Source organism: Myotis nattereri (genome assembly GCF_964212035.1).
Source record: "Myotis nattereri genome assembly, chromosome: 7".
In the NCBI taxonomy this organism is placed as follows: Eukaryota; Metazoa; Chordata; class Mammalia; order Chiroptera; family Vespertilionidae; genus Myotis; species Myotis nattereri.
The window spans coordinates 85,145,586-85,163,092 of record NC_138082.1 but is presented as its reverse complement, the minus strand read 5'-3'; the positions used below and the strand labels follow the sequence as shown (position 1 = coordinate 85,163,092).

The 17,507-nt window shown below is 42.5% G+C and overlaps 2 protein-coding genes across 2 annotated transcripts in view; one reads left to right on the top strand and one right to left on the bottom strand.

Annotated features, from left to right (window-relative positions):
- Positions 1-17,507, bottom strand: part of CFAP221 (cilia and flagella associated protein 221) — a 91,507-nt gene that overhangs the window by 59,519 nt on the left and 14,481 nt on the right. The window contains exon 6 of the mRNA XM_081095455.1: positions 17,029-17,129. Coding sequence (XP_080951581.1) covers positions 17,029-17,129 — 101 coding nt within the window. The remainder of the gene's footprint in view (positions 1-17,028; positions 17,130-17,507) is intronic.
- LOC308522202 (DNA-directed RNA polymerases I, II, and III subunit RPABC1-like) lies at positions 4,035-4,808 on the top strand (the record flags this gene model as incomplete). Its single annotated transcript, XM_081095456.1, has 1 exon — positions 4,035-4,808. One exon carries the CDS (start codon positions 4,035-4,037, stop codon positions 4,665-4,667), a length of 633 nt encoding a protein of 210 aa, XP_080951582.1. The 3' UTR covers positions 4,668-4,808.

The following is a 17,507-nucleotide window of genomic DNA, read 5'->3' as shown; positions in this document are numbered from 1 at the left end:
GCATTTGTAAGAGAAAGCAACTATTTAAGAAAAAAGTCACAATGCAATGGAATGGTTGCTTGTTACTCTACTCTAAATATTATGACACCATTAAATAATCACATTCCTGAATTCATATGAACAGTGTGTGTGTGTGTGTGTGTGTGTGTGTGTGCAGGTATCACAACCAGTGACATTGGGCATCAGAGCAGAAGCAGCAGTGACCAGATGGGGCCGCCTGTACAGTACTTGGTATGAGGTTCAACAGCATGCAAACCAAGCAAAGAGGAGGAGAGCCCAGAAAACACTTTCAGTTGAGGGTGTCTCTCCAAGACCAACCATCACCCACAATTTCTTTTTTATTTTCTGTTTTAAATATATTTTATTGATTTTTTACAGAGAGGAAGGAAGAGGGATAGAGAGTTAGAAACATCCATGAGAGAGAAACATTGATCAGCTGCCTCCTGCACACTCCCTACTGGGTATGTGCCCGCAACCAAGGTACATGCCCTTGATCAGAATCGAACCTGGGACGCTTGAGTCCCCAGGCTGACGCTCTATCCACTGAGCCAAACAGGTTAGGGCCACCCACAGTTTCTGCCTTTGCTTCTTCTAGGAATGTGCTTTGGGTAAACACTGAAATTCCTTGTTATATTCTTAAATATTGAATTGAGAATTAATTCACGGCTATATTTTATAATAATATTTTAAAGTTTCTTACAGCTTTATATCATGATACTTAGTTTCATAGAAACCACAAATGTATATGCTTTTGAAATTAATGAATCAGTCCAAGAATTTATACAAAGACTAGAAGACCCGAAACAAGAAAAATCCTCCATGTTTAATTACTGTCCTGGACACACTTTCATTTGCTCTAGATGATGACCATAAATTTGTGCTTCCCACTGTATGGGAGAACATATTTGGCAAAGATACATCTGATAAAGGGTTACTATCCAAAATATATAAGGACTCATCCAACTTAACAAAAGGAATACAAACAATCCAATAAAATAATAGGCAAAGGTCCTAAATAGACACTTCTCCAAAGTGGACAATACAGATGGCTAAGAGACATATGAAAAAATGCTCAAAGTCACTGATCATCAGAGAGATGCAAATTAAAATGACAATGAGGTATCACCTTACACCCGTCAGAATGGCTACCATCAACAAATTAACAAATGACAAGTGCTGGCGAGGATGCGGAGAAAAGGGAACCCTAGTACACTGCTGGTGGGAATGCAGACTGGTGCAGCCATTATGGAAATCAGTATGGAGTTTCCTCAAAAACTTAAATATGGAATTTCCATTTGACCCAGTGATCCCACTTCTAGGAATATATCCTAAGAAACCTGAAACACCAACCAGAAAGAATGTATGAACCCCTCCGTACATAGCAGTGTTATTTACAATAGCTAAGATCTGGAAACAGCCCAAGTGCTCATCAGTAGACGAGTGGATAAAAAAGCTGTGGTACTTTTATACCATGGAATACTATGCAGCAGTAAAAGAGAAGGATCTCTTACCCTTTGAGACAGCATGGAGGGACCTGGAGAGTATCATGCTAAGTGAAATAAGCCAGTCAGAGAAAGCCAAGTATCACATGATCTCACTCATATGTAGAATGAACAAAATACTAGTAAACTGATGATCAAAATAGATTCAGAGACATAGAAACATGGAACAGACTGTGGAACCTCAGAGGGAAGGGGGAGTGTGGGTGGGTGGGAAGTGATCAGCCAAAGAGCTTGTATGCATATATGCATAACCCATGGACACAGATAACTGGGTGGTGAAAGCCTGGGGTGGGGGGCGGGGGCGGGCTAGAAGGAGTCAATGGGGGAAAACGGTGGACACGTGTAATACTTTCAACAATAAAGATTTTTTTTAATGAAATAAAAAAATAATAAACGAAGAGTGAAGCACATAAGCCCTCTAGTTATTATAGATCCTTGTGATTTAGGGGTTGGATAATTTTCTTTTCCTGCTAAAATTTAGAAAAAAAGACATGGTCAAGATGAGTAACTCAATCAATACTAGGTCAGCAAAGGGATATTAAATCAACGGCATTTTAACTACAAAATATGGGAGAATTTTTCATGCAGTAAAAATTCAGGCTATTGTGAGTTAATAGTGATGCTTTCTCTGAATCGAAATTTCAAAGCAATTTTAAAATGCACGTCACTCCTGCTTAATAACCCTAGTAGGGGCTGAAGTAAAAAACAAGTTTTTTGATGAGTTCAGGTCATCCTTGTCAGAATGTTTTCATGAAGCGCTGCTGTTCCTTCAAATCCACTTTGAGTTTAGGACACATGAGACCTTAGCATGAGTAAGAAGCGTATTTCCCTTGGTGAGCTGAGAAATGTCAATTCCTTCTCTGAGCGGGCTTCTAGTATCCTCCTGAAGGTCAACATTATCTTCTCCTGACACCCTCATCCTAAGCCAGTCACAGCTGGCTCTCGGGCCCCCCTGCTGCTCCAGCTGGGCCAACTGCTCGCATCAATCTTGCCCTCCCAGGGCTGGTGTAAGTTCCCATCCCCCAAGGCTCCAGTTGGACATCCCATTCTGACCTTGGTTATTCCCACACTTTCTAAAATCAGACACAGTCTCACCACTTAAGGGAAAGCATCCTTTGGTAAACTCTTTAAATTAATGATGGGAAAGTTCCAGAGACTAAAATATCCTGGCTTTGAATGGAGCAGCAGGGACCTTCTCTGTTAGTGTTGTGGATGTGGCCTGTGGTCTGCCGGTTGTCTGCAGCCCTGAGATGCGCACACGGTTCCACTTGCTGTGAGAGCAGCATGGCTGCCCTGCCCATGGGACCAGGTGCAGAGTAGAAATGGGAAAGTGAGGGGGAAGCCAGGGAGCACCCCGCTGACTTCATGGCAGCTTGTCTGCAGCACACGTGAACCAACTGGCAGAGGAGTCAGCTTGTAGCAAAGGAGGGTCAGTTGATGACTCGTGGAGAGAACACTGGCCAACTGCCTGGATTTGCTCTAACCAGTTATTTGGTGCCAGGTCGACTCTGCGGGAGAAACCACAGAGCATAATAAATTCACACAAGTCTTTCCAAGACCATGAGAAGGAAAGATAAAATTTCAGTACCTAACATGAGCATGTTCTTGTTTCCTTGTGTGTATAGAAAGGGTAAGATTGTACTTTATCCACAGAGCTTTCTGAGATATGAAGCGATGACAAAATTTAACCCGCTATGATGGTTAGGTTCACCCAGTTATAAAGCATAACTTCCACTCACAGGGGAGAGAGAGAGAGAGAGAGAGAGAGAGAGAGAGAGAGAGAGAGAGAGAGAGCTGGACGTCCTCTGCACCAGTGCTTGATTTTGGGACATTTGACAGAAACTGGAATGCAACTTTCTGTTATTTAGAGAAGCTGTCAGAATTCATCTCACTAGAGCGTAACCCACCCAGGCTGTTTATAGGTAGCTGGCAAATGTCCACATGGAAAATGTACAAGCACCAAACCCAGACAATGGAAAAGTAACTGATGAATATACACAAGTCCACTTCCTGACCTTGTGGAAATGTACTGGTGCCATCCAGGCCTCAGAGAGGCTCTGCCCAGACAACACAGCCTCAGCGTAAGAAAACAAACTTAGTGGCACTAAATGCAAACCTACAACTTCTGGCCATTTTGTCCAAATCAATTCTAGATGCAAAGAGAAATATATCCTTCTGAATTTTCCTTCTGCTGACTTTGTGCTCTCCCTTCACCTTTGCCCTTCTCCATAATGTGCAGTATGTTTTCTTTAGCTGGAGAGGGTTGAAATGGGGTGGGAGGTGGAGGTGGAACAAAATATTAGGGGGGGACATATGGTGATGGGGAAAATAATTAAATAAAAAATTATAAATAAAACAAAAGGTTCTCCTTTCATATACATACTTATATACTCACACACACACACACACACACACACACACACATGTGTGTGTGTGTGTGTGTATATATATATATATATATATATATATATATATATATATGACCTTTCATACATTTCATACATTTTTAAGAATAAAAAATGGTGGGTCGGCATGGATGACGAGGAGGAGACGTACCGGCTGTGGAAGATTCGCAAGACCATTATGCAGCTGTGCCATGACCGAGGCTACCTGGTGACTCAGGATGAGCTGGACCAGACACTAGAGGAGTTCAAGGCCCAGTTTGGGGACAAGCCAAGTGAAGGGCGGCCATGGCACACGGACCTCACAGTGCTGGTGGCCCACAATGATGACCCAACTGACCAGATGTTTGTCTTTTTCCCAGAGGAGCCCAAAGTGGGGATCAAGACCATCAAGGTGTACTGCCAGCGCATGCAGGAGGAAAACATCACCCGAGCCCTCATCGTGGTGCAACAGGGCATGACACCCTCTGCCAAGCAGTCCCTGGTCGACATGGCCCCCAAGTACATCCTGGAACAGTTTCTGCAGCAGGAGCTGCTCATCAACATCACGGAGCACGAGCTGGTCCCAGAGCATGTCCTCATGACCAAGGAGGAGGTGACGGAGCTACTGGCCAGATATAAACTCCGAGAAAACCAGCTGCCCAGGATCCAGGCTGGAGACCCCGTGGCACGCTACTTTGGGATAAAGCGAGGGCAGGTAGTGAAGATCATCCGGCCCAGCGAAACCGCAGGCAGATACATTACCTACCGGCTGGTGCAGTAGCCATCCTACCACCTACCAGCCCCTGGGAGACAGACAAATGGACTGTAACCACCTTACCCAGGCAGTTGGCCTGCTGGCCGCTTGCCCTGCTGTGATCTGCTCAACCCTGGAAACCTACCTGCTGCTTCTTTGGAACCCAGGGCAGGCTGTGTGCTTGCCCTCCTGGGCTGAGGGCCCTTGTGGCCGCACAGGGACACTGAGCCCCACCTGGGATCCTGTGCAAATGGTTCCTCAAGAGGACAGGATGCTGAGGGGAGGCCAGTGAGCCAGCCAGCAACCAAGGTAGTCCTAGGTTCTTGCCTGTCCCCCAAGGCACTCCAAGCTGGCTCCCCCCAAATGGGACCTGGGTCCAAGTCTCCGGGTAAGCCCCCACTTCCAGCTTCCCTCCTCCATGCTCCTCACAGTGGCCCTATCCCTGACCCGTTGAGGACTCTGAGGTCAGCAGGCAGGGAGATTAAAATACCTCTGGATTTGAGTTGGTATTGAAGCTGGGTGTTTTTAAATTAAAGGTGTTTTGAGAAAAAAAAAAAAGAATAAAAAATGGTGCAGTCACTTCAGCATCTCCTCAAAATGTTAAACACAGAATTATCACATAAACTAGCAATCTCACATAATATTTGCATAAAAACATATATACAGCAGATGACCTGATACTGTATATAGAAAACCCTAAATATTCCACCAAAAACTACTAGAACTGATAAATAAATTCAGTAAAGTAGCAGGATACAAAATAAAGATCCAGAAATCAGTTGCATTTCTATACACCAATAATGAACTATCAGAAGGGGAAACTAAGAAACAATCCCATTTACAATTGCATCAAAAATAAAATAAAATACCTAGGAACAAATTTAACCAAGAAGGTAAAAGACCTGTACTTTGAAAATTATAAGACATTGGAGAAAGAAATTGAAGAAGATACAAATAAATGGAAGCATATACCCTGCTCATGGACAGGAAGCAGTAACATCAGTAAAATGTCCATAATGTCGAAGGCAATCTATAAATTCAATGCAATTCCTATCAAAATATGTCATGTTTCACAGAACTAGAACAAATAATCTTAAAATTTATATGGAACCACAAAAGACCCTGAACAGCAAAAGCAATCTTGAGAAAGAAGAATAAAGTTGGAGGTATCATGCTACCTGATATCAAACAACATTATAAGATTATAGTCATCAAAACAGCCTAGATCAATGGAATAGAATAGAGAGGCCAGAAATAAACCCATGCTTACATGGGCAATTAATATTTGACTCAGGAAGTATGAACATACAATGGAGTAATGACAGTCTTTTCAATAAATGGTGTGGGAAAACTGTATGGATACATGCAAAAATATGAAAGTAGACCACTTTCTCACACTATATACAAAATAAACTCAAAATGGATTAAAGACTTAAATGTAAGACTTGAAACCATATAACTCCTAGAAGAAAACATAGGCAGTAAAATCTCAAATATGTCTCCTAGTAATATTTTTTTTGATATATCTCATTGGGTAAGGGAAACAAAAGAAAAATAAACAAATGGTAAGACATCAAACTAAAAAGTTTTTCACAGCAAAGGAAGCCATCAACAAAATAAAAAGATAAACAATTAAAAACAAAACAAAAGGAAAAAACAACCCACTGAATGGAGAATATATTCACCAATAATACAACTAATAAGGTGTTAATATTCAAAATTTATAAAGAACTCATACAACTCAATATCAAAAGAACAAATAATATAATAAAAATCGACAAAGGACCTGAGTAGGCACTTCCCCAAGGAGGACATATAGGTGGTCAATAGACACAGAAAAAGATGCTCACAATCACTAATCATCATAGAAATGCAAATTAAAACCACAATAAGGTATCACCCCACACTTGTCAGAATGGCCAGCATTAATAAGTCAATAACCAACAAGTGTCAGCAAGGATGTGGAGAAAAATGAACCCTCATGCAGACTGGTGCAGCCACTGTGGAAAGCAGTATGGAGGTTTCTCAAAAAATTAAAAATGGAACTGCCTTATGACCCAACAATTCCCACTTTTGAATATACATCTGAAGAAACACAAAACAGTAATTCAAAAGAATTACATGCAGCCCTATGTTCATCGCAGTGTTATTTACAATAGCCAAGATATAGAAACAACCCAAGTGAAAATCAATAGACAATTGGATAAAAACATAGTGGTTCATATATAAATGATGGAATATTCTCAGCCATAAAAAAGAATGAAATCTTACCATTTACGACAGCATGATGGACCTAGAGGGTATTATGCTAAATGAAATAAGTCAGCCAGAGAAAGACATATGCCATATGATTTCACTTACTAGTATATGCAGAATTTAAAGAACAATATAGATGAACAAATAAAGCAGGCTCATAAATACAGAGATTAGACTGATAGTTGTCAGAGGGAAGGGCATGTGGGGAACTGGGTGAAAAAAAGTGATGGGATTGAGAAGTACAGATTGGTAGTTCAATACGAAATAGTCATGGAGAGGTAAAGTACAGCAAAGGAAATATAGTCAAATAACTATAGTCAAATATAGTCAATAACTATGTATGATGCCAGATGGGTACTGGAAATATCGAGAGAAACACTTTGTAAAATATATGATTGTCTAACCACTATGCTGTACACCTGAAACTAATACAAAATTGTACTTAAGACCCAGAGTCATAGAAGCATGAGCAGACTGTTGAACCTCAGAGGGAAGGCAGGGGAGGGTGGTGGGAAGAGATCAAACAATGAACTTGTATGCATATATGCATAACCCGTGGACACAGACAATGGTGTGGGGAGGGTCTGGGGGTGGGATGGGAGTGGTTTGGAAGAGGTTAATGGGAGAAAAAGGAGGACCTATGTCAGTGATGGCAAACCTTTTGAGCTCGGCGTGTCAGCATTTTCAAAAACCCTAACTTAACTCTGGTGCCGTGTCACATATAGAAATTTTTTTGATATTTGCAACCATAGTAAAACAAAGACTTATATTTTTGATATTTATTTTATATATTTAAACGCCATTTAACAAAGAAAAATCAACCAAAAAAATGAGTTTGCGTGTCACCTCTGACACACGTGTCATAGGTTCGCCATCACTGACCTATGTAATACTTTCAACAACAAAGATTTCAAAAAACACAAAAAAATAATATTTCATGTAAACTATAATTGAAAAAAACATACACACAAATGTTCACAATAGGAATTCAAAGTAGCCAAAAGTAGTAACAACCCAATGTCTACCAACTGATGAATGGATAAATAAAATGTGGTCCATCCACACAATGGAATGTTATTCAGCAATAAAAAGGAATGCAGTACTGATATATGTTAGAAGAGGGATAAACCTTGAAAACCTGATGCCAAATAAAAGAAGTCAGTCACAAAAGACCACATAAGGAAGTGTCCAGAATAGACAACCTATGGCGATGGAGCGTAAATCAGAATTTGCCAGAGGCTGAGAAGTTTGGAGGGAAAATAAGGAATGGGTGTGGGGTTTCTCTTGAGGGTGATGAAAATGTTCTAAAATTGATGATGGCGATAGTTGCATATACAAAAACTGTTGCCGTGTACATTTTAAATTAGTAAATTTTATGACATGCAGATTATCTCAACCAAACTTTTCCTAACATGCAAAAGCCCAGAGCGAGAAGCTGCTCGTCCCTCCTAGACCTGCAGGCACACCCTCCCTTCAGTCCCTGCTCGGTGCCCCCGTGGAACTGCCGTTGGGCCGTTAGCGTGTGCAGTTTCTGGCAGGCTGTTTTGGGGGCCTCCACGTCCCCATCTGCCATAAGCCCACCTTCAACTTGACCACCAGCCTTTGCAACTAGAATTTATGTTGTCTACCTTTGTTACTGTGTGAGCCAAACTGGCTGGGTCTCGTTTGTGCATTCTTTAGGTAAAATTCTCTTTGGTGGTGGTGGTGGTGGTGGTGGTGATGATGATGATGATGATGGCTAATACAAATCACTAACTGTATGCTTAGCAGTGTTTTTACTACTATATATTAAAAACTTGCTCTAGTCGATTTGACTCAGTGGATAGAGCGTCAGCCTGCAGACTGAAGGGTCATGGGTTCGATTCCGGTCAAGGGCACATACCTCGGTTGCAGGCGCGATCCCCCACATGGGAGGCAACAAATTAATGTCTCTTTCTCACATTGATGTTTCTCTCTCTGTCTCTCCCTTGCCCCATTCTCTCTAAAAATCAATGGAAAAATACCCTAGGATAAGGATTAACAAATTTTTTTAATATTAAAAACTTCTAACTATTCTTGCTAAAGTTCTATTTTAACTCAATCCTCAGAACGATTCTACAAGGTAGTTATGCTTGTGAATTGCCAGGAACCAATTCCAGCATGTCATAATTTTAAGAGTTTCATCAAAAGGTTGATGAAACTTGGGGACTCAAAAGGGTTGAGTCACACATGTAGTCACCTGTTGGAAATGGCTAACGGCATTTCCCCCAACCTGAATAGGAAACTGATTGTGGCTGCCAGACAGCTAAAGGGCATCTTAATCCACATGTTATTGCCTCAAACTGACAATGCTTCTGTACCCTTTGAAGTGTATTATCTCCACCTTGCCTTAGGACAAAGTGTGTTAATAAAAGCAAGGGTCCTAGACAAGGAGGGACTCTTCAGTTCCTTTAGCTGAAGGTCCTCTGACCCCCAATGCCTTTCAAAATTATATCACGTCTCCGGACTCTTTATTAGTCCCTGGATTCCTATGTCATCTACGCACAGCCTTTTCCAGATTCCTGAACCCTTCTTGATGCTGGGACAAGAACCCCGGCAAGGAATTGCATTTTAAAGATGAGGATTCTGAGAGGCACGGAGAGGTTGCCATTTTTCAGGGTCACACAGCCATCATGAAGTAGAGCCTGCATTGGAATCCAGGCAGAATGACTCCAGAACCTTAGCGGTCTATGCATTAAACACAACACTGTATCTCCTCGTCTCCTTTTCAGTTTCCTTATTGAAAGTCCTGTGGGCCAGGCAGGTAGCAGAAATGAGTGAAGAGGGCTTAGTGTGAGGTGATAGGGAGTGGTGGGGAGTGTGGCGAGCTGGCCAAGGCACTGCCCTCTAAGAGGTGCTTCTTTTCCATCCCAGCTGAACTGACGGTGATCATCCAGGAATGTGGCCCCAGTATTGCTGGATTTTCCTTTCTTATATGTAGAAATCTAAAATGTGATGTGAAATCTTTTGGTTTTTAAATGTTGGCAGCTAACTCAAATGTTTTTTAAAAATAAAACATTGGGACCACATCCATGTGGACCAAACCAAGCAGGTCAATAGTTTAATTAAATCAGAAGCCACAAATTGGAAGCCAGCAGGCCAAAATCAGAATGGATGGATGAATGAGTAAGTAAATGAATGAATGATGAAGCAATGACAGGTTAAGGATTATAAAGTAGTCTTTAATAAACAAGATTTGAAGATTTGATAGACCAGTTCTTCATTCTCTTCCAACAACCTAAAAATTCCTGGAAGATCACCCTGGGCTTTCGGCTTTCCATGGAGGAGGTACAAATGAAAAAAGGGGCTAGGAGGGGAGTAGAATGAGCCAGGGGCCAAACTGAAAGCAGCTGGCATCCCATCTATGAAGACAATGACAATAGATGGTAGAGCTGAAGGAGGTGCTGACTGGAGCTGCCCTCTGGTCGGAGGGGCGGGCAGAAATGGGTGAGGTTGGACTCAGAAGTTGCTGAGCAGCTGGGACAAGCTTAGACAGGCAGGGTTGAGAGGCACATCTGCTCTGGTCCCACAGCCTGAACTCACAAACAGCCTCTGAAGGAGGCATTCTTGTGCAGATGGTAAGGGCCTCATGCCGAGGCAGAGGAAGAGCAGGAGCTGACAGCACTAGAGGGAGCAGGCTCCATGGGCCACACGGTGAGGAAGCACTCAGGAACAAACGTGAGGGCGGCAAGCGTGGAGACCACAGTCAGACAAAGATCGCAGAGGAGATGATCGCTGCTGCTTATGCTTCCAACAGTGGCTTGTAGGGAGGAGTGTTTTATCGCTGATAATATTTAAATTGGTGCGTAGAGATATTCAAAAGCAGAATGACTTCTAGTAGGTTCTGTTGTCTTAAATTTTTTCTACAGACAATCAACTCTCATAGCTCTCATGTGGGCAGGACCACTCCCACCACCCCTCCTTGATGTGACCCAGTGGGAGTTCTGGAGGCTGCCCAGGCCTCCTTCCCTGTCCTGGGGAGGGAAGGCAGCCTAGTGATGGGTCACCTGGTGTCTACCAGCCCTGCATTCTCCAATCCTGATAAAATCTACCAGGACATTATCACCTCTGCCAGGCAATAGCTTATATCAGCTCAACTGTTCATGGAATCCATATCATCACTCCATGTAAGTACAATACCAGAGCTAGATGAAGCCGGATGGAGTGCTGATAAGTGGATGTGTAAGTCCAAGATCAGCCTGCTTGCTGAAGATTTGTAGTGAATGCTGTTGGCACGCTTCTTCACCAGCTGGTGCACTCATCACCCAGCTCTAGGAGTGCTGTGGCTGATGACTTTCACCTTGACCTTCTCCAGAGAAGTACCCTTGGCTGGGGGCTGGGAACCCCATTCATATCCTTCACTCCTTTATGGGTTATGCCTTAATAAATCATGTGCAATGAATCCTTATTTCTGCTTCTTAGAAACCTGACCTAAGGACCTAAGCTACATTTAAATATTTGTAATCATTGCTTTTGTTTCCTTTAAATAATCATTTTATTTTCAATCACAGTTGATATATGAAATTATATTAGTTTCAGGCATATAACCCAGTCATTAGACATTATATAACTAAGTGATCATCCCAATAAATATAGTATCCATCTGATACCATCTCTGATTTGATTCTCCAAATCTCTGATTTGATTCTCTGCTTCATCTACTTCACTGTTGATTTCCTATAGTGTATTCTTCAATTATAACTCATTATTTTTTATATTCTCTATCTCCATTTTCATGTTTCCTGTATCATTGTTGAAGTTCTCACTAAGTTCATCTACTCTTACCCTAAGTTCATTGAACATCCTGATAACAACTGTTTTTGAACTTTGTGTCTAGTAGCTTGTCTACATTTTGTTTTATTTTTTTTTCTGGAGTTTTGTTCTATTCTTTCATTTGGGACATGTCTCTTTATCTCCCCATTTTGGCTGCTTCCCTATGTTTCTGTGTTAAGTAGAGCTGCTACGTTTTCTTAGCTTGTAGATTGGCCGTATGTAGTAAGTATCCTGTAGGGCCTTCCTGATCATCCAAGCTGGGACTCTAGGTGGACCCCCCCTTGTGGGTTGCATACACCTTCCTGTCATAATTGAGCCTTGATTGCTGTTGGCACCTCAATGGGAGGGATTCACCACAGGATGATAAGCTGCACGGACTGTCTCAACCACTGTGGAGGTTCAACCGTGCAGGGGTTGACCCCACAGATCAGGACTTTTCAGTGGGGCTCTGGTGTCTGCTGAGTCTGCTCCTTGAGTATATCCCTTGGTGGAGGTGGTTGGGTGGTGCTTTGATGTGGTCCAAAGCTGTTCATTGGTTGCACTAGCTCTGGGGCAGACACAGGTGGTGCTTGGCATAGGGCCACCCAGCATGAGCTACAGAGAGATCTGCAGATAGCTGATGCTTGTTGCAGGGCTTAGAGATGCCTAGCAGCAGCCAAGCTGTGAACCAAGGCTAACTGCTGCTAGGACCAGGCCTGGGGCCACTTAGCAAGAGGTACATAGTACGCCAAGGCCAGATGCTGCTTGTTTGAGAGATTTTAGGACAGTTCCCAGCATGAGCTAATACAGGCCATTTTTTCGGTAAAGTCACTGGAAACAGTTTTGGTGGGTCCATAAGTTGGGTGTGGTGGAGTCTCAGGGAATCACTCTGGCAGGCGAATAGTGTAAGCCAGGTTGATGGAGATTCAGATATGGCACTCACAGGCCAGCTTGGTGAGGGGAAGGCTCAGAAAAGGAACAATGGCCTCTGCAGCCCTTCTGTCTGGGAGAAAGCTGCCCCTCAGCTTTTACCCTGATGCCAGACAATTCAGTTACTCCCTGTATATCCTTGGTGACTTGTGAGCTGCTGCCCCAGCACTGGAGTTCAGAACAAGTGAGTCTGGTAAGTCTATGTGCCGGCCCTTTAAGAGAAATGCCTGGGATGCCAGCATTCCTCTGTATCACTCAGCACTATCACCTTGGTCTTTATAGCCAGAAGTTATGAAGACTTCTCTTCCTGGCACTGGAATCCAAGGATAGAGGTTCTGGTGTAGAGCTTGTACCCCTTGCTCCTCAGGGGGGACCACTGCAGTCAAGATATTCCTCCCAACTTTTATTTACCATACGTGGGAGTGGGACCAGCCTGTCTTTGCCCCTCTCACCAGTCTTGATGTGGCTTCTTTATAGCCTTAGTTATTGGACTTCCGTTCATCTAGATTTCAGGCGGTTCTGAATGAGGGCTGTTCTATAGTTTAGTTGTGATTCTGATGTGGTTGTAGGAGGATTCAAGTACTGCGTTCACTTGTGCCATCATCTTGACCAGAACCCCCCTCATTGGTTATTTTTGAAGTGTCCAGGCACTCCCCTGCTCTGCTGTCTTGTGCCTGGCTCACCACAGCAGTCCTACCCATCCTCCTTCACTTCTCTGCATGGGTCACCAAATGAGGTTTCTACAGCGTAGCCATGATCATGCCATTTCTCTGCTTAAGTCTTTCTCTGACAGTCTCAGGGTACAAGCTACACATCCCTGTAAGGCCTATCTTGCTCAGCCCTCTTTCTATTTCCCCTGCCACAGCTCTTGCAACCCATGTCCAGTCACACAAATATTCTAGACAGGCTCAAAGGTCTGTACCATTTCACACCTCTGCTTTTGCCCAAGCTACAGAATTTCCTAAAACACCTTGTTCTCTCCTACTCCGCTCCCTTCTTCTGCTGGCTGGTTTCGTTCAGACGTGTTCTCCAGGAAGCCTTGTGGAGCTTCCCCATCTCACATGCCCCTAATTCCCCTCACACTGAGCTGGGTTAGGTGCCCTCACTCAGAATACACTGAATTAGAAATTACAATCATCCGTTTAATCATGACATCAGGTCTTAATCATCTCTGCACCCTCAGTACCGAACACTGTGCCTGAGACACAGTAGGCATTCAATAAAGATTTCTTGAGTGAATAATGCTAAATAAAGAATCTACCCAAATGGTACCTGCAATCCCCAAGGCGGCCTAGGCTTAGTAGGAAACATTTCATGTGAAACTCATTCATGTACTCAACACTGTCATGCTACCAGACATTCTGGATTGAATGCAGACTAAGATGATTGGGTAGTTACAAGTTGGTTGAAACCCATATGTAAAGTGCCTAAAGTCTTTGGGAGGCACTGTGGGCTGCCAGAGGGTTAGTAGGAAAAAAGTAGCATGCTTATTGTTTGAAAGATCTTTAAAAATATTATATCATTATACATTATAACTCAGTTTAATAAACAGTTTAGCTGAAATGTTCATTTCTGATTATAAATGAAGGGAATTATATACAAAATAGTTCTAGAAAAGTCTCTAGGGAAGTTGGTAGATTTGTGTTGTAAGAACCAAGATTGATGTCTGCATTTTAAGGCATGTCATTTTCACCAGTTTATTAAACCATCATTCTCATAAGCCTGGCTTATGGTCTAAACAAAAAGTAATTTGTGAAGGGAAAGAAAGAAGGAAGGAAGGAAAGAAAGAATGAAAGAAAAAAAGAAAGTAAATAAAAGAAGGAAGAAAAGAAGAGGGGGGAGGAAAGAGAGAGGTGTGGGAGAAGGAGGGAGGAAGGAAGGAAAAAAGAATGAAGTTAGTTTTTTCCTGCCACTTGGATTTTGGTAAAAATTGCAATATTCGCCCATTTAAAGGAAATAGCTATGTTTGGCCTCAAAATGCATAGAGTGAGTGGGTCCCACCAGAAGGGATTCACCTTTGTTAGGTGAATCTTGGCTCCCTGCACAGAGCACGGAATCCTGAGAAGGACCAGGTGAAGGCAGGAAGGGCTGATGAGTGGGAGGGAGGAAGCCCTGGTATAGTTCTGGCAGAATATTTTGGGGCAAATAAACAGAAAACAAAAGGACAAGGAGCCAGAATGTAAAAGTCTGATAATACCCATTGTTGGCAGTCATGTGGAAAACAAATTTTCATGCACTGCAGGTGTGTGTATGAATGGGTACAACCATTTTGGAAAATAATTTGACATTCGACAGTAACAATGAATTTCATTTCTATGTATATCCCCAGGGGAAACTCTAGAACATGTGTCCCAGGCCATTTACAAAGAAACACAACAGTAGTGTTGGGCAAAGAAAAAAAAGTGAAAACAACCCCTTAGGTCTATTAGCAATAGGACAGAAAAAAATGGCACCTCTATACAGCAAGACACTAGAGCTGTGAACTACAGCCATATGCATTAACATGGCTGAACCACAAAAACAGAATATAGAATGAACAAAAGCAAGTCACAAAAGAATGTACATACAGTATGATCCCATTTATATAAAGATAAAACACTGGCAAAGCTAAACAATGTGTTATTTATGGGTACATATGTGTGTGTCAAAACTATTAAAATAAATCAAAAAATGATTATCACACAATTCAGAATAGTGGTTGCAAAGTTACTGGTAATGTTTTATGTCTTAAAACTATTGTTTATTATACTATTTTTATCATTCTTTAATTTGTACAGATTATTATATATTGCTTTGTATTATTTATTTACAATTCCTAAAGAGCTGTTTAAAAATTGAGTGCACAGAGATGGTGAGTCAGAGCTCATGGGAAGGTGTGGGAGGTGAGAGAAGAGGGGCACCCACCAGCTGAACCAAGGCCATTGTTCCAGATCCAGACCTAATCTGGGGGGTTTCTCTCAAGGACAACAGATGGGAGTGAAAAGGAAAGGTCCTGAAACTCCTATACACCAGTCCTCCCACCACCTCCAAAGGGGTTCAGTTGCTCTGTCTCTACCTCCAGAGCCTTGAAACCCCTCCCTGCTCAGTGCTGGCTGCAGAGACTTGAATTGGCCCTGACCTGCAGAGCATGCTGAAGCCCAGTGTCTTTGCTCACCGTCTGGGGCTATATCAAGAGGCATCTAGTATTTGCCAGGTCCCGTGTGGACTGAAATTATTCAGTGGCCCTTCAGGCTCCTAAAGATGTAGCCCCTGCCCTCGGCTGCCACCAAGCCTTTGTACAGGCTACTTCCCTGCCTGGAACGCCACCCTCCCAGCCCACTCCATGGTGTCCTCTTAGGATAACCATGCCATCCCCAAATGAACGGGGACTTTCCCCATGTGTGCCTCTGTGACAGCACTCAGTAATTAGTACAGTTTACTGATGGCATGGCTCTATCCCCACTAGACTCCAAGACCTCCAGAATCAGAACCTTTGGCTACTCAATCAGGACTTCACAGTCAGCACTCAATTAGAATGGATAAAAGGCGGGAGCAGGTCCCGCAGGTGTTTCCTCAACCCCAAATGCTAGGTATTGACAACTTAATTTCTGCATCATTGGGAAGTCAGGGAATGGCAAGAGAGAAGGAATGGGCAGCTGGGATTGGGGGGTTGGGGACAGGGCTCAGGACAGTATAGATTTCCCAACCAGTTGAGGAGTATTTCAATATTTCAACAGCTGGCATGGCCATTATATCTCAATATCTAACAGCCCAATATACATCTCTATATCCTTAGGGACAAATCGCACTATGCCTGAGAGTAGATATTCAATAGACATTTATTGAAAAAACAAGACACAAATAAATTACAACTGGAATCATCAACTATTTTCCCAACAAGGAGGAGGAGGAATCTGAAGTTTGGGGTCTATAGTGACTGTCTATTGTCTTTGTCATCTCTGCAGTTACTTCCCCCTTCATTTCAAAATAAAGATTGGTTGATGGAGGGGCACAAGCTCTGAGTTGGTTCAATAAGACTTAGTCCTGAGATTTTTGCTTAAATACCCCAACCCCTCCAGCCCCTCCAACCAACCACCCATGTTGCCAACAGTCTCTGGAGCCTCTGGTAGCTGTGCCCCCAGGAAGAGGGGCCGCTGAGAATGAAGCCTGCAGACCCTGATGTGGGGAGAGTCAGGTTCCTGTATCCTGATTTAAACTCCCAGACCCAGCCACGCCTGAAGACCCACCTCGCACCTGCCAGTTAAATGACCAAAGTAATTCCATTTCTCGCTCATAGTATTTTGACTTTGTTTATTTTTCTTTTGCAATTACAAGTCTGGTCTAACTCAGCTAGAAAGATAACCTTCTATTAGGGAAAATAGAAATCTTTATATATGACTCTCTTAATTTTTCACATTCTTTGACATTTTGGTAGTTTGTTTCGGTAACTCACCTTTCACCAAGTAGAACATTTGATAGGTTTATAAATGAGGGAAAATCCAATGTGTTCATGACAGGATAGGCATGGATGGGAATAAGCAAAGTCTCATCATCCTAAAATTAATGGAGAAAGTCCAGTTTACCACACCGAGGACCAGGATTTTAAAAGATGAACTGGTAGATATTTATTTTGTTCTCTGCCATTAAAAAAATATTTCTAGAAAAAATATTTTTAAGAAACTTGAGTATTTAAATACAATATTTAAAATATTGATTTTTCCTTGCTATGCCAAGATGTAAATAATTTTAAATATATTTCAGTTAAACAATGCTCACTATTATGCAGAAAAGCCAAAGACAGTGATGCCTTCATGTCGATATGAAGACAGTAGCCTGTCTGCTTCTATTTCAGGAAGGTGTAGGGAAGAAAGGGAAACCAGCGCAGAATCAGCTGCTCCAGAGCGGAGCAGTAAACACAACTGGAAGCGTGCA